The sequence below is a fragment of the Aulostomus chinensis genome, chromosome 2 (genome assembly GCF_037954235.1).
Source record: "Aulostomus chinensis isolate RoL2024-O1b breed Wild chromosome 2, RoL_Achi_v1.0, whole genome shotgun sequence".
Classification (NCBI taxonomy): domain Eukaryota; kingdom Metazoa; phylum Chordata; class Actinopteri; order Syngnathiformes; family Aulostomidae; genus Aulostomus; species Aulostomus chinensis.
Genome location: NC_141321.1, coordinates 31,602,463 through 31,629,442, shown reverse-complemented (window position 1 = coordinate 31,629,442; position 26,980 = coordinate 31,602,463). Strand labels below are relative to the sequence as shown.

The 26,980-nt window shown below is 41.3% G+C and overlaps 1 protein-coding gene across 8 annotated transcripts in view; it reads left to right on the top strand.

The window, feature by feature from the left end:
- Nucleotides 1-217: 217 nt before the first annotated feature.
- Nucleotides 218-26,980, top strand: part of akap13a (A-kinase anchoring protein 13a) — a 124,623-nt gene continuing 97,860 nt past the window's right edge. For 4 of the 8 annotated variants that reach the window (XM_086190025.1, XM_086190017.1, XM_086190034.1 and 1 more), the window contains exons 1-3: nt 219-653; nt 17,239-17,282; nt 26,463-26,616. In XM_086190025.1, the coding sequence (XP_086046151.1) occupies nt 17,250-17,282; nt 26,463-26,616 (187 nt within the window). In that variant the 5' untranslated portion in view covers nt 219-653; nt 17,239-17,249. Of the gene's footprint in view, nt 654-4,781; nt 4,900-17,238; nt 17,283-26,462; nt 26,617-26,980 lie in introns of those variants that run through there. The other 4 variants (XM_086189990.1, XM_086189999.1, XM_086189970.1 and 1 more) reach the window with 2 other exon arrangements.

Here is a 26,980-nt window from a genome sequence, read left to right as displayed (position 1 = left end):
CACTATGACAAAAAACAGAATGAGTCAACCCATAGACGGGATGAAAACACATTCTAAACTAATACCAACTCGTCTTGCTTTGATATCATGATACTCTGAAGAAGTCAAGATAAAAGGGGCAGTTAAAGCCTTTGAGATGATTGTCTTATTGTGAAAACCCCTCACCGGAAGTTAGCTAAGTTTCGTTGACTTGAAAGCACATATGGGGAACAACTACGAAACTTTATCTGAACTCCAATTTTTTTTTTTTTTTACAACTATTAGCTTTGTACATATAAAAAACTACAGCCTTTACTAAGATTGTATGAAGATAAACATCCTGAGTGTAAAGTCACTCACTTCCTGTGGCCCAAAGAAACCTCAGTGCTAACAGAAGCGCTTATAATAGCCTCCGGTAGACTCCGCCTACAGAGTTGTCCTGGGAAACACTAACAACTGTAAGAAAGTCCAGCAGTCAGTCAGTTGTCCCTCCCGTTATTGACCGGGGACACTTTGGTGGGACAACCACGCCGCCGCTCATCCACTTGCATGAACGGTATCAGCCGCTGAAGAGCACCGTCGGGCCTCGCTCCAAATACCGCTAAACCCGTCTACCAGAAGGATTATTATGCGTCAAAAAACTGCAGCCGCACTCTGAGTCTCGTCCGTTCGAGGTAAGAGAAGTCATTTAACGGCGTAGACATTAAAAAAACAAACAAACAAACAAACAAAAAACCCTGCTACTTATTCGCATGAATTTCACTGGAACTACTTTGTGTGTGTGTGTGGCTCCAGCAGAGAGGCACTTTTAATGGCTGCGGTTAGCTAGTTTTTAACTTGTTGCTTGGTAGCCATGACATCGCCAGAGCCTGTTGGCCCAATGTGGGAACTTCTCACGTTTCTGCGAGCTCTGTCACAGAGAGAGGAAGCCCAGTGGAAATGTAAAATGATACGGATTCAGAACAGTTAACGTTGAATATTTACCCGGGCAACACCCACATGAATATCTTATGGTTACACCTGGATAAATGTGGAGCAGCACACAGCCCTGCAGGGAAGCCTCCCTTGGTGGAGCCTGAGATTAGTGAGATCTTGACGGGAAGGCGTTGATTTGTTTCAGCGGTCACGCTGCAGTTTGGGGAGTTGATGAGCTGAGATTTTATGGAGTTCAGAGGGAGAAATGAGACGGACAAAAATATGAGCAGCCCCCTCCAAAATAACCTTTAAAAATCAACCAAGTCCTTCAATAAATAACTATAAAAAAAAGACTTGAACAACATAACCCGCATGTGGGGAAGATTTATTGCATGGTACTTTATCCGGTAGTACCTAATGAACTGGCAAGTAAGTGCATTATATTTGATTTCCCCCTCATATTTAGTATAATATATTTTATACTATACTAGCTTATTTGAGGCAATATCTGAAGATATCAATATCATTATTCTAAAACAACCTTATATAATAGTCACATGTTATATGTACTGAAAAACAGTGTTGTTGCTTTTAATTTCTGAATGATTTTGCGCCCATAATTAATGTATTTATTGTTGTTTCCTCATTGGTGGTAATTAGGAGACTTGAACAAAACTGGGCTGATACAATTACGAGGTATCGGACAAATATCTGGATGTTTTTAGAAAAATTTTCCAAATCTGTGGATCCAGATGACATGGCAGTATTATTGTGCATCCATATTTACAAGCACCGCTAACATCTTCAAGTGGGGCTGTCCAATTAATTTTAATGAATCTCGAACAGGGCACAAAATTGTTGATGGTAGATTAGTGCCCAATTCACTCGCCAGCTTAGTGTTGGTCAGCGGACATATAATCCTATAAATCACCTGAATAGATGAATATTGCGAATGATTTTATAAATCTGAAGTAACACTGAAGAAAAGGAAAAATTGTGCTTGTTGCATCAGATGTTTGCTCACCAGAGCTTAGCCGTTCTTGTCCTTGGGTTTTCCTAAAGAACGCACCGTGAATATCCTTGGAAGATTCAGGAACACCAGAGTAGATTGTCAGTTACTTTTTGAGCGTCAGCCATGACAGGCAGGTAATTTTTGCTTTTGGGGAAGAAAACAAACCAAACACATCATGCAACCCTAAAAATTACCGTTCCCAGCAAAATCAATATGCATCTGTTTAAATAATTGCAATATTTTAATTTTAATTAATTTTTGACAGTTTTCAAAAAAATAATGATTATTCAGGGTGCGAGTAGTGTTGAAAGACCCTGAATGGAATCCACAGCATGTTGATTAGTTCTGGTACTGTGTCTAGTCTCAGCCCCCACACAGACAAGGACAATACAGTCGCTTTTTCTATGTTGTTGCATCTGAAATTATTTTCAGTTTTTACTTGTAACTTGGGGAAATGCTGGGAACAAAAACAACAGAATCAGAATGTGGAGGAGCAGCTGAGAGGCCTGTTTTATGACCTCCCACCACAAAGAAATGTTTATTTATTTGCTGTCACGGAGGATGGACGAGCAAGACTGGACACAGTTGTTATCACACCTCCAGCATAGTGGCGTGACCCTTGAAGTCACTGGTTTTTGACTCCTTTAAATTTAATCTTACTTTCTTCCGCCTCCGTGTGGATGCTTTTTACTTGGGATTGGTCTGCAAATATAGGGCGCGACTGATGGGGGGATTTTTCGGGCCGATGTTGGGCAGTAATTCCTGTAATGACATCGTTTTGCGTAAAGATATCGTTTTTGCAAATATAGTTCAGCTCTGTATTGGAGGCAGAAAATGTTCCTGGTCATTGATAAATAACAATTAAAAGGACATCAGCACAGCACTGGAGCGCTTTACCGGACAAACAATGCAAGTACATGATTTATTATTTTTTAACCAAGCCACTTTGCAGGCACTAAAAAAAGGTGTTAACATCAGCTAATGTTGTCTGATCAATTGCTAATATTGGCTAATATCTCCCATAGCTGTTACCGACGTGTCAGAGGTAGGTTAGTACCGGCCGGGTTAATTAGTCGGTGCCTACTGTAAATCCAGGTCAGTGATGACTGCTCGTTAATGTAGACCAATTACTGCCTGTCCTCACCTTGCATTGTATAGAGGAGGAACCGCTAACCCACTTACCTTGCTTCATGATACAGACCTCAGGTGAGGTGGTGAGGGGAGGCGGCAGAGAACCAGGGAGACTAAGCCACGCCTACGCCTTTGAAACAAATATACAAACACAGATTAACCGAGGAAGAGGAGACATGAGGGAAACACAAATAGACACACAAGGACAAAAACTGGCCAGACACTTCGTTTGCCAACAATCCAAAACAATCAACAAACATTCATAGACAATTTCATTTTTATTCACCAGGCCGAGGCTATCAGCGGACTTCACAATGCTCCCCAAAGCTTATTAGTCAGCTCTCTGTGTGTCTCTTCCCAGACAGAAATATGTATTTAGCTCCAGTACAAGAGACAAATGAAAGAGGACTTGCCCTCCCTTTTAGGGTACTGTAAATTACCATGAGGATTCTACTGGCTCCAAGCTGAACCCAGTCAATTTCTCATCTTCACAAACCCCCTAATTTAATGATGACGGAGGATACGCACAGTGTCAGCCTTGTAATTACTCTGTGTTTACCAAAGAATGGAAGCATTAGAGGATGTCTTACAGGTACTGGTTCATGGTGCTGTCAGTTTTCTATGCCTGAGAGGGCGACTGCTAAATTCCCATCCTCCTGATATTCACAAGAAAGCCTTGACTCAGTTTTTTTGTTAAGACTGGAATTGCTGGAATTCTGTCAGCACAACAAACAGCCGCCGCACTCGCTGTTCCAAAACAGCAGCCATCTTTGCAGCTTGTCCGCACTCTGTACCCCGGAGATGTGTCTCTGTTCGCCTGGGGGGTTGTCAACCACACTACGTTGTTAATTGTCACTGTGCCTGTGGTGCTACACAGGTCTGCCACGATAGGAGGTTCTACATGAAAGAAATATACAAATGCTCCTAAAATGACAGGGTTTTTCCTGGATTTCACTGAGTCAAAGGTGGCAAAATATGTGTTTGCACACGTTTTTAGAGTGTCGTATGAATAAAATCCTAGCTTGACTGACAAAAGTGTTCCCTGGGAATTAAATCGGATACTAGCTACATATAACACTTGTTACAGATCTGCTTAGGTTTTTGGCCTAAGCACATTTTTCACTTTATTTTGACATAGGAATGAACTCAAATGAGAGTTTTTAGAAAAAAGAGGTGCCCATTTACCTTTTTAAGACTTGCTTTTGACACCCAACATTTGGGCTAAGTAGTTTTGGGGAAGTTTGAACTTCATTGTTTTGTGACCTCATCTATCATCGTCATCATCATCCAATAGTTGATGAACCTTGTTAATTGATTTTTATGAGAATCAGGCTGGTCTTTTTTTTTTTTTCTTTCTTTTTTTAATAACCCTGCGGACAGACAGACATTCAGAGAGCACAGATTACCAGCAGCCTCAGTGTAAAGAAATGCATATGCAATTTTTTTTATAAAATTAACATGTAGGCTACTGGAAAACCAGCTGATATTTTAGTCTGATTGATTGATGAAGGTCTAGTGTGTGCCTTTGCTTGGTTCGATCTTCAAACCTTTCTGGACGATAAGTTTAGAGGGCAGATTGGAGTCGGACCGTCACTTTTACTGTACAGCAGATACCTGACCTGTGGCCTGTAGGCTCCGCCTCTCCCTTCTGACACCAGGGCTTTGATCTGCCTACTGTCTGTGTTAGCACAAAGATATATTTAGCTCGCTGTAATCAGTGTGGTGAGAGCTCACATGCCCAGCCGCTACTAAGGATACCTGCAGTGTAAACACACCTGCTCTCTCTCATGGACTTAAAATGAACTTAATGTTCACTTGAAAGAGTCTGCTAGCTGCAGCCGCCTGCATCAAATATTCTGGGGGTAAGGTTTCCATTGATGCCTTCACGTGCTGCTTTGTTAGCTGACACAAGTTAAGTTTCTCTGTAGTATGAGGTGACTGAAATTGGATAGCAGTTGAACTCCTGTTTCTGAGCAAAGGTGTGTGGAGTCAGGCGATTGTGAGGGTGTTCTTCCTCGTTGGGTTTTGATGGTATTTCCTGGGCTAAAGTCTGACTGGGGATGAGCCCATGATGCCTAGCAACGTCTGCCTCAGTCATAGCGTTCAATGGCTTTGATAACATGTTTTACTGCATCCAGTTAAATTAAGGTGCATATTGGCTCTTCCTGTGGGAAGTTATATATTTTCATCCTTCTGCATTTCCTTGAAAGCCAGTTGTTTATTTTACCCTGACATGCTGTAATGTAACCGGTTCGATTGATATGCTAGGACTGAAGTGTTTCTGAAAAGATGGTGGGTTTCAATTTCAAATCCAATTTCTTTGAAATATTCAAGAAATGAGGATGTACTTTTATGATCTGTTCTGACTTTTAGTCACATGGTGCTTCTCTTTGAAAAGGTATGTGATGTGGTTTATTAGTGTTAATGTAATACTTCACGGGGGTGTTTTTGGATGCACAGATTGTATAGGAAGTGTAACAACTTAATCATATAATCTGATCAGAAGTATTCCTCTCCGAGTTCTTATGAATAAATGAATGAATGAAACATTCCTTTGGGCAGAGTTTCCTGTTATACATGGACAAAGAATGAATAAGGGAAGTGAGCAACTCCTGACGTCGTGGGCCGTTCAGTTCCCAAAACAGCTGCAGTGACTTTGAGACTTCTAAGGAGGCACTGAGTGGCCGGACAGTTATTTGTCTTCAGGAAAAGACAAGGGAAACCCACATAAACACATTTGTGGACAAGTTTCTGACTGACCAGATATGTATGTCATACCTTCACACTGAGCTTGCTGTAGCCAGTGTTTCACAGTAGTCTGATGTCCTATATATATATATATATATATATATATATATATATACACACACACACACACAACAATTACTACTTGAGCCAGGTAGGTTTTTCTACTTGTAGATGGCTATTTTTCTTTTACTTCATAGAATGCACATTTCATTAAAATTTCATCATTAAATTTCAGACAACTGCATAACATGGCCACCACCCCCACACTTTTTTTTTCAAACAGAAATCATTTTAGTTCATCAAATAACCATATACAATTAGTAAATACAAAACCCTTTAACAGCACTTGGATGAAAGTGAACATTTCTGCATGTTTTGCTGCTCCTTCCAGCAGTAGAAATAGTCCTCAGCAGCTGAGAGCACACAATTAAGGTGTTTCTTTGCTGAGCATACATGTTATAGTCAAATTATTTCTGAGTAAATGGGAGTTACAACACAGCCTTGGGTTGCGTGTTTTTTTTTTTTTTTTAATCACAGGGGTTAATTTGCTAAAAAATAGGGTTCCCATAGCTGGTAAAGGAATTTGCCTCCATTTTTTTTTTTTTGTAACCCATGTTACCATGGGTCCTGTGTGTTTGCCTGTGTTTTTGTTTTTATTTTTTTTTTTGAGTTCTTTAAATATTTGAAAGAGACCATTGTTGTAAGAGGGGGGGAAAGTGTCACACTCTTGTTCCATGTGCAATTTTCTGTAATGTGGATAACGTTTCAGCCCACTTGCTTACTTCAAGATTCAAGTCTGCATCCTGTGACTAGCACCTGACGTCTGGTGTGTGTTACTTTCCCATTCAAAATTTGTTGCATTGTGCCAGAGGTGCCTTCAGCTACTTACGTGTGGTGGTTCTCCAGTCAGTGTTGGAGCCTCGATGTGAGGTTAGAACGTGCTTTTGAGCCGCCCAAGTTCAGCTCACTCAGCCTGCCTGCTTGAGGCCTTGTGGCTAGTTAGCATGCACTGTTAGCCTAACTGCATCATGCTCTAGGTGGTTCCTATGCTCTACAACAATAAGGTTTAGCTGGAGTGTTTCTGACAGGTGACAAGTTTGTTTGCTGTAGGATGGCAACAATTATATTTTCACACGTTGATTAATCAGAGGAGAATGTCCTCACAGTGACATACCTCCGTCACATTCACGTTCATGTACTTCTATTGCTTTCTCTAATGTGTAGTTCTTTGGCTTTTAATTAGAAGCTGGTTTGTTAATTGCAATAAACACAGCCTGTATTTTGTGGCAGCAGTCATTACAGCGGTGGAGGTGATATTAATCTGATCAGGCCTGCTGTGAGACTGAGGTTAGTGCTGCTCAGGATTGTCCCGCCTTAAACCCCTTATGTTCCAGATGGGTTTCACAGCCACTTCTTCTGCAACTTTACTACGTTCCTGTCTGTTTTCTTGACTCGTATTTTGTCTTCCTTCCTTTTATTGTCAGTTTATAATGTTGCTCAACATGGCTGAATGAGTAAGGGGAGCACATTCTCAGTGTGATGTTGAATCTATCATCTTGAGAGATTTGTGCATCATAAATAAATACAAATCTTCATCCTGCGCTTTATAAGCATCTGATTTGAAACTGGGTTGTGTTGCGCCGCTGCATTCAAGCAGCCAAAATTGCCCTGCTGATCTTGCAATGATCTGTTGAACAGCCACACGTGGGCACAGGTATAACAAACTCAGTGCAAGTTTCAAGCCCTTTCGGACTTTTCAGTGTAAACATTTCATAAAACATCAACGGCAATCTCTAAGTGGCCCTCTAAATATCAGCCCAATCCTGTTGTTTTGAAGACTTTGCCGTTCTGAAAACATAGCAGCAGCTCTCGTGTTTGCTGAAGAACGCCTACAAAGTGCCCCCATAGATGAACGGTGTGTAAACAGGGGGAGGGGGTGGCATCAAACCTGAGGAGGAGCGCTGATCAAGGCCCAGGTCCTGATTACAGGCTGGCCCCCTGTGTGCCTCACAATAAGATAATGCTATCTGGGCCAACAGGTATTTGGTTTCAGTGGAGAGGGTAATAACTGTCACCAAACACTGAGGAGACCTTTCATCCCCTAGCCTTGTGTTGTCAGCCAGCATTTGTGTGCAGCCTCTGCACAGTGGCCGCTTTTGTGTGGCAGGGTGAGGTCGTGTCACCACGATGCCCTCATATCTGTCAGTAGAGACAATAGCCTGGTTTGATTAAATCAAACAGCCGTGACTATCTAAATGGTAGTCAACATGGTGTGTCCAAGTTACTGTGGTGGCGTTGTTCAGGAGATGACGTAGCCCTGACTAATTTAGCCATGCCCCAGAGGAGCTGGGCTGATAGTGAACCGTAAAAAGAAGTAACAAGGGTCCAACACAGAGCAGATGCACTTTGCTCTTGGTTTTTTTCTTCTTCTTTTTTTTTTTTTTTGCTGCAGTTGAGTGTAGTTTCAATTGTTCCTGTAGACCAGTAACTAGTGGTTGGCCACTCGAGAAGGCACAAGACAATAAACAAACGTCTGAGTTAAACATCAAACTTCTCTTGAACACACAGACCCTGAACCTATGCAATTATTGTGTAATAAATTAGGAATAAAGTAAGTTTGATCATCAAATGTTTCAGGTGTCTTCCATAATGAGTCACACTTAATTTTGGAATTAAATTTTTATAGCTACAGAAAAGTTGATCTCGCTCGTCAGCTTCAAAATGTCTTTATTATATTGATCTTTATTGAGAATTTCTAAAACGCACAGTTCAATTTGATTTTTAGCCCAAGCAACGTCACGTTCAGTTCAAATAAAATGTATGACACATGCAAGACAGAAGAGAAGGGAAAAGCCGTGTAGAAATGTTGTTTTTTCCCATCTTAACCAGATCCTAATTGAATGGCTTCGTCTTCGGCCCATTTACACAGCCCTACTCTACTAGACGCAGTTTTAACCTCTTGGTCGAAGAAGTACATGACAAGTGGGGTTGAGATGAAAACCGGCTGGACCAACTGGAAAGTAAATTTCACCAGGTTTTCAATTGGCTAGCAAGCCTTACCAGGCACCCCACATACCTGGAGGGCTTTATCCTTACCCACAGGTACGCGAGGGTGAACCTGACATAAATCTTATTATCAGAGGATGTATGCCTGCTAGTCTCAGGCTTCATACCTGGCAAGTAGTTGGTACCGTAAAGATTTGTCCAATTTTATAATAATGGATCAGCTCTGTGTTTTCTTCTACTAGTTCTGCTCCTTGAATCACATGATTTTCTGTTGCTATCCACTGGATTATGTGAGATACAGTTTTTTCACTTTTAAAACAACAGCCATCTGGTCACTGTAAACGCAAAACTACTGCACGTACATGTGGAACAAGAATTACCTCTTCATATTCATTTAGGGGGATGAAACCAAGCTTACTGAAACATGAGGCCTCAGATTTAGAGTGACCTTATGGTTAGTGATGAGTTAAAAGTTCCTAAAAAGACAGGAAGAATAAAGTATCCCGGCCAGGTTGTCCTTAGTTAATGTTAGCTGAGGTACACCTGCCAAGGTGAGGTACAAACTCCCGTCCTGCTCTTCCCTCAGACCAAAGTCTTGTCTGTGTTGTCATCATGGAGTCTGGGTGTTGGATGAATGGAATTGGTCACATTTTCACTGGCATGTGGCTCCTATAAGCTTCACGCTGTCGACTCCGATTTGCAGGACAGGCCTCATAAGTGGGTTGGTTGAAAATGTCCATTGTTTCGTGAAGGACATTCAGTTCAGTCAGTAATCTCGTGCAAACTCTTGGGCAGTTATGTAGCCGGTGTGCTAAAGAGACAGAAGTTGTGAGAAACAAGTAGATGCAATACAAGTACTGTTTAGAGAATTTTAACAAGCTGCTCAGGCTGCAGACTATTAGCCAGTAACTGCAATGAGATGCAATTCAACACAGTCATGGTCAACTTCCTTTTTTGATTCTGATGCCATTGTATTTGCCAACAAACTAGGTGTGATAAATGAATCGATAGGACAGTAATGCACCATATTTGGTTCGTGCCGACTGCTGCAACCATCCGGCTATTATTTCATGACATATTTTTTTCTAACTCACTGACTTAGGTGTATTTAGAAGTCAACTGACGACATTACTAGCAATTATCAAACACGGACCAGAACCTAAAATGGGCATGTCAGATGTACTGGAAGTCTCCAAAGGGTCAGTGCTGATGGAAAAGATTGTTTTGACATCATCACAGGCCTCCTTCTCTTAATTTTAAGCAATCGATTTATCACTGTCCCTATCACCAGTTCACTGCATTCCTAGTACAATGTGAGCAGACACTCTAAACTCTCTTTGGTCTGTAGCATCGATCTTGTGATGTGGTCAGATACCGCAAACTGAGACTGTGCGGGACTTCCAGAATGTTCCTGGTCTGGATGGGTCAGGTTCTTAAGGCAATCATTTTGCAAGATGTTTGACATTCAGAAAACTTTCATCTTGATTTTACATCCACAACATTCCCAGTCATTTAGTCTGGTTAAAAATACTGTTGGACTTGGATCCGTGGCCAAATGGAGGCTTATACTGAATTCACACAAATGGCCAAATATGAGTGTGGCTGAAAGATAGGCTAGGTCACATCCATTGTCTCTTAGGCCTTCCTAATCTCCAAGCTTTGTTTAACAGCCTCGGTTCACTTTAGATTGAGGAAGCAAACAAGAAATGGAAGAACAAAGAGGGGGAATTTGTGCTTCAGCTGGCAAACATTGCAGAACCGGTGTAAAGGTCAGTGTTTCTGCACTGATGACATTTCTAAAATCACGGTGCGCTCAGAGATTGACAAAAGTGACTAAGGGTTTAGACCGTCTGTAGACCCTTCTTCCTGGTAGGTAGGCCTTCTTCAGGGTTGGCATTTTTGGGGTCTGTGTTTGTAAAAATGTTCAGTTATTCCTAAACTCCGCAGTGAAAAATAGTATAGCAACACCGACTGAATGAGCACAAGTGAACTGGTTCCACTCAATGTGCCACGGCAGCACTGAACCGTGTCATAAATTGTTTTCAGCTAAATGGGTGAAGTATCTCTTTAATTTAATTAACAGGTTCCCCAGTGCCTGCGTTGTAAAATAATGTATTTTTAATTTTTTTACGTTTTCCGGGAATTTGCTTGTTACAGTAAAACTATTTTAAATTTTTTCACAAGACATTGTCATTTCAAGAGGTGCGCGCCTTGACTTCAGCTGTCCAAATGTTCAGTTGCAATGACACACAATGTCTGTCATGTTAAAACATTCATAATTGTTTATTAGATGTAATCAAGGTAAATGACAAATAATTATACTATTTTTCTTTAGTCATATTACTCGGCCTTAACATAAAGCACAGTAAAGCACTGCAGGACTTGTTTTCGGTCACCTTCGTGAGGTTTGTCCCTGTTGTGATGTGGAACAGATGATGTAAGAAGACAGACACCAAAACTGTCCAATGAAAGTTACCTGCTTGTTCTCTTGACAATAATTTTCTGAGGATTTGTTTTGTTTCCTCGGTGAGGATGTTGAGGTTTATATTGGATCAGAAGTGGACTTCTCTAGACTCTGGCAGTTACATCTGTTGGATGCTATTTCTTTCCGACACATAGCTGCAAGAAAAAAGACAATATTGGCCTATAGTCTGTCCTGTGCATCCGCTATCTCCTCATGTTGGGCAATCCTGAGCTGATTATGTAGCAGGCTGTAGGCAGTAGACAGTCCTATTAATGAGTTGTGAAGTTAATCCTATTCATCCTCCCATTCACACTGCAGTCACATGGCTATTACAGCTTATTTCGATAGCCAGGGGACCTGTAGAGCCCATAACAGGTCCATTCACATCTCCGACTCTTCGAATCACTACTCCTATCACAGCATTGAGGGGCTTTTGTCTCTTGATTTATTGGTCCATTTGGGATGGCTATGCACTTGAACATGGCTTATGTCCTGCTACTTTTTTTTTTTCTTCCCTGCTGCAGGAAGACAATTCTGTTTTAACAGCAGTTCAAAGGCAGTTTATGCCATAATGGAGACTCTCAGGAGCTTGGCTGAGAGCTGGCTGCACCCAATGTTTTGGTGGAGTTAATGGGTAGTTTAATCTCTATAAGCAGGTGTCGGGTGGCCATAGGGTGAGCTTAGGGGACGTCATTTCTCAAGCTTCTTCTGTTACCAGGGAAGGAAACTGAGTTGCGTTTGCATACTTAACCAGCAAAACAAGCTAATTCATCTGTTTAGAGACACGGTGTTTTCAAGGAGTCCAGTGAAGAATACCAATAAGCAGAACTCAAAAATTAAATTAATTTGATCTCTAATTTGACCCAAATATTTGTGATAATGATTTCTGATATAATCAAGCATCCCCTAAATAAATGTTTGATTGTGTGACGTGGTGCATGTGTCGGGACGTTCAATGTCTGATGATATTGAGCTCCACTAAACTCATCCAGAAAAACCTCTCTTAGGAATAATACTCTTAAGAGTATTTAGTCTTGTCTATAACAAGTATGACTTGTTGAATGGACCCAAGCCAAACATGTACTCTCTGATTTATTTCTGCTGCAGAAGGCACTTTTAGACCAGATAAATTCCCACATACGTTGTATGGCATGATCATGGGGTCAACAGGGCAAAAAAAGATTATTGATAGATGTAAGCCTTTGCAAAGGAGCTTTTTCTTATCAACATAGAATCAGGTGACTCTGTGTAATGTTAAAGAATCCTTTGTAAGGTTGTAAACACACAGCGAATTCATGGCAAACTCTTAAGCTCCACAAAGCATTTTGACTCTTCTAGCTCATTCCCTGCACTCTGACCCCTAGTGCCACCCACAAGATTGACACTTGCCACTTGTCATACACCTTGTGTATGCCTGTACTTCCTGTATATGCTGCAAGAATATTTATATTCTATTCATGCTAGAATTCATCCAGTACATACCACAATATTTGAAAAGTTCTTCCCATTTATTAATATAATTATGCTACCTATCTATTGTGCACCAGTACTTCTTCTGCACTACTACGTGTACTGCAGCACTACTTCTATCATGCACTTTACAAAGCAACTGCTGCTAACCCTGAAAGGTATAGAATTCCTTGCACTTCTTTACCTGATTTATGTTGGTGTGTTGTTGTTGTGGAACCAACTGTACCACTCTCTGCTCCCTTAATTGCCCCCCACAGGGATAAATAAAGTTTTCTGAATCTGAATACGAATGGATTTATAGTTTGATTTGATTCACTATTTAACAGAGTTCTCTCATTTACCACTGTGTCAAGTTGTAAGAAGACAAACAGGGTCAGATAGAGCTGCACCTTGTCTGTTGAACACAAAACCTTAGAATAAAATTGAAAGATGCTGTAATGACAATAAAAACTGAAAGAACAGTGAGCTTAGTATTGGAATTAGATGGCCTAGGTAGCCAGACTCCCAACTCCTTGCAGAAAACAACCTGGACTGCTCCATTCGCTAGTTGTAGGGTTGCATTTCTGTGAGTTAAGTGATTAAAATTGACTGACCACTGAATGTTTTATAAAGTTTGAAGAATGTCACACCTATTGAATATCAGAAAATATTGGGTATATTGTTTTCAAATAGAATTGAAAATAACCTGCTCTGCATAACAAAATGAAAATACTGTGCACCAGACACATTGCATTTGTTAACCCACGACAGAGAAGGCCCCCTCTGATTGTACCGATGTCCTAGGAATGCAGTGTTCTAATTAGCTTTTACTAGCTAGGAGCAGTAGTGTCCACTGAGGGGTGGTTGTCTTTCAGGGTCATTAGCTTGTTGAGGGGTTCTGTAGTCATGTTCCAGGAGCAACATCATTGTATTACTCTGGCAGTGGCATACAAGTCCTGCCTGCACAGCAGACCCTACTGTCTGCCACACTGTAAAGCAACCTTGTTTTTTTTTTTTTTTTTTTCAAGTTTCTATAAAAATCGGAGTTATTATTGTTATTGCTACAGCCCCAAGTGTTTGCTCTGCATATGTAGAATATGGCTGTGGCCCTGACGTGTTGTTGGTTGCACACACCCCCGTGACAAGAGGAACATTGGGTTTAGTGGCTGTTTTTTCTTTGCCATGCTGCAAACATTTTAACTGTTTAGCTGATAGCGTTAAAATTCTTAACAGTTGATAAATGGTTTATCTGAAGCTTTACCTCAAAGCAGCTGCAATATCTTGGGACTGTTTTGGCCAGTCATGGATGTCAACCCTTCCCTTAACTACTGCTACTTGAGCTGCAATTGTGACGGTTGCAGCAGCAGACTGCTAACGTTGCTTTGTGCAGCTGCCAGGTGTGAATGACCAGAGAATGTAAAGCAGGGTGGAGCTGATAAAGAGCACACAGCTCAGCAAGCCTTTCCTGGATGAATAAATGTTATCGACAGTAAAAACTATAAATGTGGTAATACACCTACTCTGATGTACAAATATTTTTTCTCTGAGCAATGTCTTAGGTCACCTGGAGGTCAGTAAGGTGTCAGTACCTGCAACAGTTGGCGTACACATGCATCATCAACCATATAATTTAAATGGACCACCAGCAGATGACAGCTGGCCAAAATTTCAAAAGGCATTGGGCACATTATGTGACAATCTTATCAGTCAAAGTCGTGCTTGTGGTGAGGAAGCTGGTTTCTTGCCCAGTGCAGTTAAGGCAAGAGGATTAGACTCCAGAGTATTATTAGAGCTACTGATTATCCCCTTACCTGATCCGCCTAATTCTAGCTTGAGCCTATTTATTTAGCAGAAAAGTGGAAAAATATTTGGTTTTGACTGCAGAAAATGAAGCATTGCCTTGCTTCAGCGCTCTGTCAAGTCCTACATTGACTCTTTTGGTGTTCACTGCTGAACTCATTAGGTCCTGGCGTTTTGTCGCTGCCTCCCCCTCTGTGGGGTTCATGTGATTAATGCACTGCTGACCACTGAGGCCAGCAGCCAGGACTTGTTTTAGTGCCAGGGAACAGCAAACAAAAGAAAATTGTCTCTCCAAATAACTGGGGAGAATACAGGCTCTCAAATCCGACCAGACCCTGGACTCAATAATGAATGCGAGCAGGCCAAGATCTCTTCAAGAAGGTTCAACAGAAAGGTTTCTAATCTATTTTTCGTCAAGTCTATAGCTGTAATACATTGGTTTGGATGTAATTACACACTCACTGCTTCTGACCTTGTGCCCAGAAAGCGACTTTGAGTCCTGCATCCCAGACCAGTAGTAGGGAATCCAACGTGAACGTGAGCCTGTAAATCCTACGAACTGATCGTCCTTACATGAAGCCCTGGGGAAAAGGCAAAAGACGTGTTTTGTGGGTGAACCACCTTCATTATTTTTGCCTGGTAAAAAACAAAAAGTTTTAGATAATAGAAGGAATTGAGTGTCTTTTAGCTCTCAAATAGCTCTGACTAATTTTCATCAAATAGGCTGTCTTTGATAAAACGAGGACAGAGACTTGGTTGTTTTGGGTCGATTATGAGTGTGTGGTCCTGTGTGTAAATCAGTGTGTGTTGGAGGTTAATAGTGCTTGAGAACAGAACATACAGAAGTGTTGGGACGACTGCCAGGTCAGGCTTAACCGTCACCTTGTCAGCGACAATGTTCTAATGCTGCTCGAGCTGATATCCATTTACTTTTTTTTTTTTTTTTTTAGAGAAAAGTTACCTGATGTCTTGAGTGGTATTATGTAGAGCAGTGTCTTGAAGGGAGTTTCTTCATGCAGAATGCAACAACACTGACCTTTTAGACATTTAGAGTAACGCTTACCTGATTAGAATGTTACTGTAAAACATTCTCTTTGTCTGTTGGATTGCTGTTTGCTAATGACAGCTGCCCAGGAGTATCCAAAGCATGAAAATAACCCTTGAAATAGAAGCTAGTCATCCAAGGGCAATAGTTAGCATTGTTTATGATGTATATTGAACTCAAAATAACATCACTTAAGAGAAATGGAGCTGTAAATCTCCTTTTTATTATTATTTTTTTGTCCACTCGGGGAAGTTCACATATTCTAACACAACACAACACAACACTGACACATTTCCGCCACATAAATGTGGCTAATTTGTGAACAGAATGTTATCCATTTACACATCGAGGCACAAAACAACATAATTTGGAATAGTTGTTCTGGTCAGCTGCCGCCAGGGTCTGAAATTAACCTCACCAAGTTCCACAAGCAGGTATATTTTCTGTTGGTGTGTAGATCTCTGAGGGCAATCCGCCAACTGGTGGGTAAGTGTTTGTACCAAAATAGTACTGTAACAAAATATATGGCATGATTACATCTAAACAAAATGGCCTGAGTGCCCAAGATGGTCTGTTCTGAGGGAGGCGTTCCAGCCGCAGACTCTCTGATACGGCAGCAGACAAACATGCTCCGTCACCTGTTCTTGTCCTGCTGCAGTCGTGCTAATTCCATTCAGATACATTGTGCATCAACAACATTCCATTGCTTCTCAGAAACTTTGAAGTTTGAATGGATTTGTATGGAAAAGCTGTTGAGATTTCACAGTGCATTCAGTTGCACCTCGCAAACTCAGAAATCTATTCTGGAATGGCCAGGAATGTTCTTTCGATGAAGGCTCTGTTGTTTCTTTGTCATTGTTTTCTTGTTTGTTTGTTGTTGTTTTTTTACAATAATCACATCAATCATAAAATCAAATTAAGTTATGATTTGCACCCTGCCTTGTGCTGGTCAGCTGGTAGGATATCTCCACTTCTTCCTGTGAGAACTTTGGCTCTCAGGCTGCTAAGTTATCCACCGCTAATTCTTGAGTCCGATTTTTTGACAGTTTTATCTTTGTAAAAGGCTCGTCCTCCGGTTTAATTAATCATTTATTCATTATTGTAGTCCTGTATTAAATGCCCTTGTTAGTTTTTATCATTATAATCATCTTATTGTTTTTATTTCGTCAAGTTTTAGTTGACTAAAAGTCTGACTGTGTCGTTGTTGTTGGAGGGGGGCTGGTTTTTATTTAGTTCTATTCTTTTCATGAACTCCATATTAGTTTTATTTTTGTTTTAGTCAGTTTGGTTATTGCTTTGATTTATTGTTTAATTTATTTATTATTAAACACTTGTCCAAAACTGTATACCTTCAAAACAAAAGATCCAGAAATGTACCACCAAGAGCCCAACTGGACTCTTCAAAAGCTGGGTCCCAGACCCAGTTGATGGACCCAAATCTGGCCGTGAGACAAAGATGAGCTCAAATTTCAGTTTATTGTTGTTAATATATTAATGCGCTGGTCAAAACAAAAACTTGTGTGTTGACCTAATTTAAGGTTTGAAGATTTCCTGCCTGGACATTACACAGGAAGAACTCTCTTTCTGATTAAAAAAAAAAAGAAGAAGCATATTTCAGTGTCTACGTCCACTTACTGATACCTGGCTTGGATTTTTAAATAACTTCATGTACTATTTTATCTCTTCCAGTGTCCAGGGACATGAAACTCACTCCACAGCAAGCTCCACTGTATGTAAGTATCGTTCTTCACTTTACAAGGTGCACCCATGGAAAATATTGCCCCAGTATACACTGATCTGCTTTCTCTTGGAACATCCCAATGCAGAGTTGGTTCACTCACACAGATTAGGCATCGCCTCACATGTACAGGCTGTGCCCTGGGATTACGAGCACATTATCTTTTTTTGTACATTGTATATAGAGTTTGGACCCCGTGTAATTTGTGGAATCTGTGCCTGACTTCAATCTGAGAACAGGTTGCATTGTCTAAACTCACTGAAATCAACTTAGTGGCTGTGTAGTGCCAGATAGTAGAGAACATAACATCAGATTGGATCACAGGACATAGCTTAATATGTTTAACATGGCACTGCTTGATTTATTGGAATATCTTGCATAAAATAAGTCCGAACTCCTTTATGTAGAACAGGACGAATCAATACTTAGTTTTAACTGGGCTTGTGCCATTTGTCCACATTAAAATGTTTTAACTACAACAACTTGTTTCCACTGGCTCCCTTCGGCTCGGGTCAGGTCGGTTTGGTCCTGGTTCCACTGGCCCCAACACGGTAGTAACCCTTACCATTCTGGTCCCTGCTCCGCTGGGGTTCCAAGTGAACCAAGCGGGGACTAAAATGTGACGTCAACACATAGCGGGGCGCTGATTGGGTAACTTGCCTGCTCACGTCGTCTACTTCTTATCATCTTGGCCTCTATGGAATGCTGGTCATCGCTTGGTTAAGTCTTTTATTCTTGTCCTGGGTGTTCTGTTTTGCCACTTGAAGCCTTGCCTGTCTGTCCTCCCCTCACTTTTAGTTTAAGCAAAAACCACAGATCGACCAACAGGCATAACGCTGCCTCCATTGTTGTTGTTGTGTCGTGCACAAATTACGATGGGGAACTCTCGGCCGGTGAGTCCACCCACGCTGACGTGGTACCCAGTGCTAGTGGAAATGCATCCGTACCAAGCCGAAGTGAGCCAGTGGAAACTCGCCCTAAAAGCACGGTACCCGGTGTGTGTGTGTGTGTGTGTGTGTGTGTGTGTGTGTGTGTGTGTGTGTGTGTGTGTGTGTGAGAGAGAGAGAGAGAGACCTCTTGTTTACTGGGCGTTTGAACACTAAGCTGAGATGTCATGATTATGCAGATGGTGTGTGTTTAAAAGAGCACACTGTCCTGCTGTGTGATGATTTTTGTTGAAGAACAGGGTGTCTGATGGCCTGTATCTGATAAAGAAAAGGTTACCAAAGCAATAGTTTGACATTTTAAGGATTAGATGACAAGATTGATATCACGTATGTCTGTCAGTTAATGATGAAACCACAGCCTGTTGGTGTATCTTAGCATAAAGACTGGAAATAGAGGAAAATGGCTTTCTATCTTGGGCGGCTTTAGTAAACTTAAGTCTTGTCGTCATGGTGAGGTTACCAGGCAACTCCAAAAAGTCACTGTGCCAAGCCAAGAAATAGTCTGGTACATTACCGCCCCTCATATAAGTGTAAATTAAGGGGGACATGGGGCACTGGAGCCAGAATAAGAGGGGCAACACGACTGTTTTGTTGCCGCATATTTGGATTTATTCTAATAGAGTGACGACGGGGAGTCAGGTAGAACATCTGTGATAATAACCTTTTATTTTCAAATCTCCATTTATCTTCCAGTTAGGAACAATTTGATGTTCATGTTTCAGGACACGTCTATGAACACCTAGTGCTCCCATTTGGCCTGTCACTGAGCCTGAGGGTGTTTGTAAAATGCAACAAAGCAGCCATATCCGCCTGGCCACATATCTGGATGACTGGAGCTGCTGCTGCACTCAGTGAGAGAGGTGGTGGAGCGCATTGCTGACTTAGCCTCTCTGGCAAACAGGGAAAGAGTAGGCTTACTTGCAGACCCTGCTGGATCTGTTGTAATATTCACTCACCTTTTTAACCCACTTGTCAGCTGAGAGAATGGACACCTGGAGGTCAATCCTGGTGCTTTTTTTTTTTTTTACAGGGAAGTCAGGTCATATGGTATGTCTCTAGCTACTGGGCAGCAATTTCAAATGGCGGCAAATTTCCAAAATGTATATAGTTTGGTCTTATGGAACCTGAATTCTTTGAATATTTTAAGAGCTGTGTGTGATTGGAAGACATTTCTGAGTGGTTGCACTGGACCCCCTATCACTAGAAGGTGAGGAAGGCACACAGGATATGAGATAAATCACACACTAGTGTGTATGTGTGTGTCTAAAGGCTAGACTGACTCACTCTTATAACCACCCAGACAACCTTATCTGTGATTTACAGGCACTCTTCAGTGGAACCAGGCAGGCAGTCAGGCTTCGTTAGACATCAGATTTTAGGCACTTATCACTGCAATTCACTGCGAGATAGCTCATAGGAGCTGAGGAGCCTGCCTGTAATTGTGCCTCTTAACAATCCACATTTAGGGGACCCTGCCTTGTAGAGTTAACTGGAAATGATGCCCCAGTTTGCAAATAAAATCTCTAGATTAGCAACATAAGAAGGAGGGAGAAAGAATTTTGTTTCAAAGAGCAAGTAGGCGGAGTAGGGAGGGCACGATGACTGACGGAATACAAAAAATGTTTTTCTTTCAAAAACATAGACTCTGTTGTTGTGACTTTCAGTAAACATGCTTTCTACATTCCTGGTATTTAGTTGTGTTCTGCTAGCTCTGAACACAAGTGGACAGTCCAAATATCTTAAGATTAGACGATTTACAAGCAACAGAATCTGTTGCCACAGAATCCTGAGGGACTACATGGGATCGTTCTCTGATGGTTTGTGACGTCAAATATGATGCACCAGAAAGAAAAAAAAAAAGCAGCTTCTCATCTACTTGCAGTGGGAATGGGAACAATCTGCTTTTAAACCTGGAATTTCTCAACACGATGCTGAGCACAGCATCTGTTGTGCTTGTTTTCTTTGAGTGAGAGAGCAGCAATGGGCATCATGTCACTGGCTGAGAGACAGCACCTGGAGGGTGCAGACAACGGCAAAGTTACATCAAAGACAGTGTGTTGATGCCAAAAAAGAAATGTATGAACATACGGCATCAATTATAATGAGTTTCACCATAAAATTCATATCTATGCAAGCCTTTTCTGAATCAGTATAGCGTCATCTTGCAAATTAAACCCAGCGAATCTTAATGATTCAGTGTCCATGTTTCCGAGCAGTGTCAAGTGGGTTTTTAAATATAGCAAAAGTGAATAAACCAGGTTTTGTAGCATGTATTTCTGTCGGAAGGCAATTCTGCAGTGGCTGTAACTGGCAGCATAGAAGAGCAAAACCTGGAAAAACAACAGGTCTGCCCATTGTCTTGGTCTTCTGAGAGATGGAGAGCGGTCTTGAGCAATTCCTCCCTGTAGGACAAGTTGTGATTGTTACTATGAGCTAGCTAGTGTTGGACAGATTGCTGATTCTCTGGAGACAAATTTGATATTTGGGAATAACCAGGAAGTTGGTTAAAAATTTGCAATGGCAGAGTTTATTCAAATGAAGTGTTTCCTGTTTTTTTTTGTATTTCCTCTTTTTAAAAGTGGGCAAAAACAACCTAAATCGAGTGGAAAAACAGCAAGTTTGAGGTAGTTTTTTTTTTTTTTGCATTACATTCTTTCCATAAAAATCAATATTCCCTGTGAATTTTTACTCTCATTCATTAGGAGTGTGTCTGTGTGTCTGTGTGTGTGAACACACCTGAGCCAAACCTTTATGTGGATTCATGAACCCAGAACAGTTACAGGATGTGTCGAAATGGCCTTCAACTCACACATGCATATTTAGAAAGAGGGGGTTGTGTTCATCGCCTCCAGCTGTTCTTTTGATGTCGCTTAAAAGCTGCCTGTGCCCTGTTGAAGCGCCATGATTAGCAGGTCAATACCCCAGCAGGTCACTTTGTTAAGTACTTATTACCAGCAGAGAGCACAGTCATACGGTGATGCTGAAAGACCTCCACTTGTGCACATGTCACACAGCTCTGCAACTGGTGGTTTGTGTCTCTGAATGAAATCGGGCCCACGGGTAGTCACGTAGTTTGGTTAGTGTTACTGCTAGACATATTTGTCGGTAGTGTAAGTTTCAGTTTGTGGATGAGCTTGTTTGCATGTTTTGCAAGATTTGATGTGCACAGCTGCATTTCCTGCCGTCTCCAGCAGATGTTTCACATCTCTCCTTCTCCGCCCACTTCTACCACATGAATCCCCAAAGTTGTAACAAAGATTTCATTCTGTAGCCATTCTGTTTTACTCTTTAATCTTTCTCCTTTTACTGAATAAGTTTTAGGTCACAGATTGCTATAAAGCAATCAGAACTGAAGTTACACAGAGAAGAACATCAGTGTATTATGAGTTTTATACTTTGATTCATATTTACTCTTCATTTAATCTGTTGTCTGGCATTGCATAAAAAAAAACATCAGTGGCTCATAATGTCATTTATAATGAGGGGATATTCATTTTGGAATCAAAATAATGACTGCTGTGTTTTTGTCAGAAACAATTTGAGCAGCTATTGTGCTAAAAGCAGCAGGTTGATATTGTGACCAAAGCCATTTGCCTCCTACCTTCAGTCGTTTAGAGCAAACCATTTCTTTTGTTTCTCTTTTGTTCGTATTGAGTATGTGGAACTTGTTTCACACTAATATGTTTTCATTTTAGCATGGAGTGCAAAGTCACAAATCCACTAAGGTACCAATCCATTCAGTAGTACCAAACCCTAATTTCCAATCTGGGCTCGGGATAAGAGATGAGTTTTTAATGGAGAGAATGTCATGCCTGCTGGCTTCCACCTATCTGCAACTCATTTACTCCAGAGCCTCTGCTCTGCTTCTGAAGCTGAGACTCTCCTTGCATAACAAATACTGCATCCTCCACACTTGCATGTTTGGTGCTGTTTTTCTCCAGTGCGTGGTACTGGTTCAACTCCACTCAACTCAACATTTTTGGTTTAAAAGCAGTGAAGACCTCAGATTGAATCTTAAGCCCCTGTTACGCCATTGTTTCACCTCGCAATCTACGTTCGACTACACTGATGCCCCTCTCCCACCCACAGGGAGCCCTGGCCGAACTATTTGGTGCATTCTCACCAAAAATTGATTTGCTCTGATTCAGAACTCCCACATTTCTTGCAAACTGTGACACGTCCCCTTCACACTATCTCGTGAGTGCAGCGAGAGTGTGGTGTGTGTGTGTGTGTGTGTGTGTGTGTGTGTGTGTTTGTACCAGCAGAATATTTCGCCCATTATTATTTAGTCAGAATGTAATTTCTATGACCCGACCAGCCTCAAGTGTGGATTAACTGTGCACATAATCTTGATTCAAGCTTTCATCATCATTAAGTGCCAGACTAACAGTTAATATCATTTGTTTTGTTTATATGGAATTTGTATTGTATTATTTTCAAAGTCAAAATCCTGGTATGGGGCGGCATGGCTCAGAGGTAGACCGGCCGTCTGGCAACTGAAGGGTCGTCGCTTCGATCCTCACTTCCCTCGGTGACCATGCCGAAAAATCCTTGAGCAAGATACTGAAGCCCTAATTGCTCCTGATGGGCATGTGAGGGACTGGCAACCTGTCCAGCATGTACCCCGCCTCTCACCCAATGTCAGCTGAGATAGCGTTCCCCCCCCCCCCCCCCCCCCCCGACACTTAACAGGATAAGCGGAGTAGGAAAACATACTGTCCCTCCTCCTCTGAGCCAGCAGCTGCTGAAATGCCTGCTCATGTTGTCGACTGCAGACACCGGTGTTGGCAATAGAGGCCACGATTGTATTAACTCACTTGAATACTCAATTACATGAAGAACTGTGGTTGCTTGAGGAAGCACGGACACTTCTCTCTGTAGTTGCAAACATAAAGTGACAAGCATATCCAAACTAAAAAAAAAAACCCATCCCTTTGACATTCTCCGTTGCGCTTGTATGTGTTGACGATGAAGTCAACAGTGTACCTTGGCGTCATTGTGACGACACCGAGGAGGGCTATGTGCAGGAGAACATCAAATTCTACTTAAGTGAGTAGAATTGGGACCATGTGGTGGAAAAGCAGCTAATGTGTTGAGTCCCCTCCGAAGGAGGTTACTGCAGGCCATTCCTCTTCCTGTGGGCTCTAGGCTGTGTGGTCATCTTTGAACATGTTTCTCCCCCTCACATTGCTCACCAGCAGCGTTGGCTTGAAGACAGATCTCAAGGCTGTTGGGTAGCCACGCATCTGTCAACTTGCTGATCCTCCCTGTATGCAATAAGGCCCCGAGGCTACCACTTTGTAAGAGGAGGAGGAAACACCTTAACCCTGATTCTCAAGCTCCCCGAGACGCCGCCCTTCACATCAGGCTATGTGTGTCAGACAGAGCTGGTGAAAGGAGGCTACACTGGTCACATTTAGTGGAATGAAATGTCCCATTATCCTTCGTCTGTGTCAATAAGCTGCAGTCCCCCGGTGGAAAGAAGCTAATTTTGAACAATATCCCTCTTCTTTATTGCCTCCGCTCCTCCTCTGTTTGTCCTCAGATGACACTTGATCATTCCACACATATTCAGACACAACATGGGCTATTGTCATTTAAGAAAAATGCAATAAAGTGTGTATAATAATATTTACAGCTCATAACATAGTTATAGCTACAGCTATAACTATGTTATGAGCTATTATATAGCTAATTCAAACTAATGATTCCTGATTTTGTGCCTTTCAAGCTTTATAGTCTTGGACTTTTGCATTAATCAACTTACCAGGTTCACTTTTAGGTGAAATTTGTTCTTGATCTCAGGCAGAAATGGACTCATTCAGGCTTTGATTTCACCTGGTGAAACCAGGAATGACTGTGACTGGCAGATCTTTGTCTCAGGCTGGCTTTTTAGTGTTTCCAGCTGATTCCGTTTAAAGTAAAAATGACCCATTGAGCTCAAATCACTGCTATTAAAGGGATTGTTCAGATTTTTCGAAGCCTCGCCCTATTTGCTAGCTGCCAATAATGATCTTAAAGCTATTCTTCACCCAAAAACTGCATTTTTCTTCTTGACAACAGTGTTGATGTTTTTTCCAATCAAATCAAAGTGTTTGTTGAAGAAGAGGTGGAAAAAAAAGCGAGCAAAAAAAATGTCTTTGTGAGGTCAAGACACCTATTTGAGTACTTGAAAAGCAAAATACACATTTTAGGTGAAGTATTGCTTTAATTGCGAGGCTTTTGTCTCATGCTATTCCTCACTGTAGCTCTGGAAAGAGGGGATAAACAAATGTGAGGTCCATGGGGTCACGCTTCTGTATGTACAAGCTGACTGAGGCTCACGGAAATTTACTTTGTGTGCATTGTGGAGGAAATTTCAATGAGCCACAGTAGGCTTGTACGTACAGGAGTATGACCCCATTGACCTCACATTTTGTTTTTGCCCAAACTTTCCAGTACTATGAGGAACAGCTAGAATATTGCTGAGGAAGAAGTCTACCAATGCACATAGCAAAAAGGGTGAGGCTTCAAAAATCAGAACTATCCCTTTGTAAGAAGACACAAGGTTTTGTTGAATTCACCAGTGTTACAAGAGGTACATATACATGTAATACAAATATATATTAAATCTACAAAGTCCAACTGCACAAAATTTAAATTCAATTAAGCTATATTTAGTAGTTCTGAGTCATTACAGAAGTTACAACAGAACATAGGGAGAGTGGGAAAGAGAAGGGGGCAGGAGGAAAAAGGAGAACATGACAAAATACAACTTTATAAGGAAAAGCCCAAAAGTACAGAATGTGTTTATATGGTTTGCAGAGGTTTATCCCTTTTTTTTTTTAATACTTTTGCTTGTGTATTTTTGTTTTTGGGGAAAGCTAAAAATAATTCACCAGCATCCAAATGCTTGAAATGCTGAACATGCCATGCTGTTCAGTTGTCTCTGCAGCCTCACTTGTGTGGATCTTTGCACCAAACTGGAACATCGTGGTTGTTGAAAGTGAATTAGCAATCAGTAATTACTGTTTAACTGTGAACTGCTGCAGCTGGCTTTAAAGTCAGCAGAATGTCAAGCTGCTCCTCCTCCTTTGATCTCTGGGAACTGCCTCCATGTTTATTTGTTAAGATAAAACCTTTATTCGTCCCTCAGTGGGGAAATTGGCAATGACACGATGCGTTGTTTTTTTACATCAATAAATCATGACCATATTAATTTTAAGCTGTTTGTACAATTCCCCCCCCCAAAAAAAATGGTGCTGAGAAGATTGGAAGATTGGTAGGCCTAGCATCTTCTTAGTATTCTGTACTCAGTTTTTTAGTCTGTACATCTTGTAAATGATGGGAGTTCACATCTGATACCATCTGAATCTGGGCTGCCCAAAGTCGAGCCTTTAAAAAAAAAAAAAAAAAACAACAATAAGAAATGCACAAACAAACGCTTAATAATAAAATATTGTTAATGGATTTAAAATTGCTGCTTGAAGTCACTGTTAATGGAGTTTTTTAGTAAGACTATTTCTTATGGTGAATTTTTTCCCCCATAATTTGATCATGTGGTGGAGTGACACATTGCACAGGACATCCTTTTAAATCCACAATATATTGTGGCTGTTGCCCCCCCCATTTAAAGTGATCAACCCTGGTTTTCCTGATCAACATTTGATGTAACATGGGTAACTTTGTGATCTGCTAGTAAACAGTAGATGGTGTTTTCTTTTTACTTTGCCTGTAGACTTCAAAAATGTCAATTTTAGAGTTGCTTTGGGTGTGCCATCACTCACACACACACACACACACACACAAACACACACATACACATGCACGCTCTTGCATTTCTACCCACAAGGAAGTGAACGCACGCATCCCTGACCACCTCCTAATGTTGCTCAGCAAATCAGGTCCACATGCATTCTGAGTTAATTTGCAGGTATTTAGAGTGTCTGTTTGCTATTGTATGAACCAGGCTGCTCTTAAACATGTGTGGACAAGGCCTGTGTTCCTCTTAATGAATCCTTCATGGCAAATGTGCTTGTTTTTCAGGACCAAATGTCACTTAAAGCCTAATAGTATTCAAACTACACTAGTTCAGAAGATGTTCTATGACTTTGATAATTGTAATTCTGTAATAATATTTAAAAATGACACATTGTCGTATTGGGGGAAAAAAAATCAAGTTCTTTTTCTTTCTTTTGTCAGTTAACATTTCTATTCCCCCCTGTCAACCTTACACTCCAACTGTGCAGGGGCGGTGTGTTATCGCGGTACAGCTCGCTGATGAAGAGCTGGCTGCGGATGAGGAGGGCGTAGACTACTTCCTGCTATTTGTGGGCAGCACACAGAGGCACCTCACCAGCACCCTGAGGAGCAGTCATGACACCTTGCAGGCACTGTGCCCTGGTAAGTCACCGCACCCACAGTCTCATCCCTATCATCTCTATTGGGCCTGTGAGAAAGCAGCTTCACCTGAAGGATCTCATATTTTGTTTTGTTGTATTTATCAGTGTCTGCCATCTTGGACAGCTGCCTTTGATTTAGGCACCGTGTCAACACTGAAATTACATCATCAAGTCTGTTTCATGGGAATAAGCAGATGTCTGGGGGCACACGATTTGAATGGACAAAGTTCACTGCCGAGCTCATCTCAGCAGAAGTGAGGGAGCATTGACACACTGCTGGTCAGGGTACACCTTCACGGTTGTGTATAATTTGCGTGTTTTTGTGATTATTCTGAATTGTTGCTACAACACTGCAATTTCCCCTT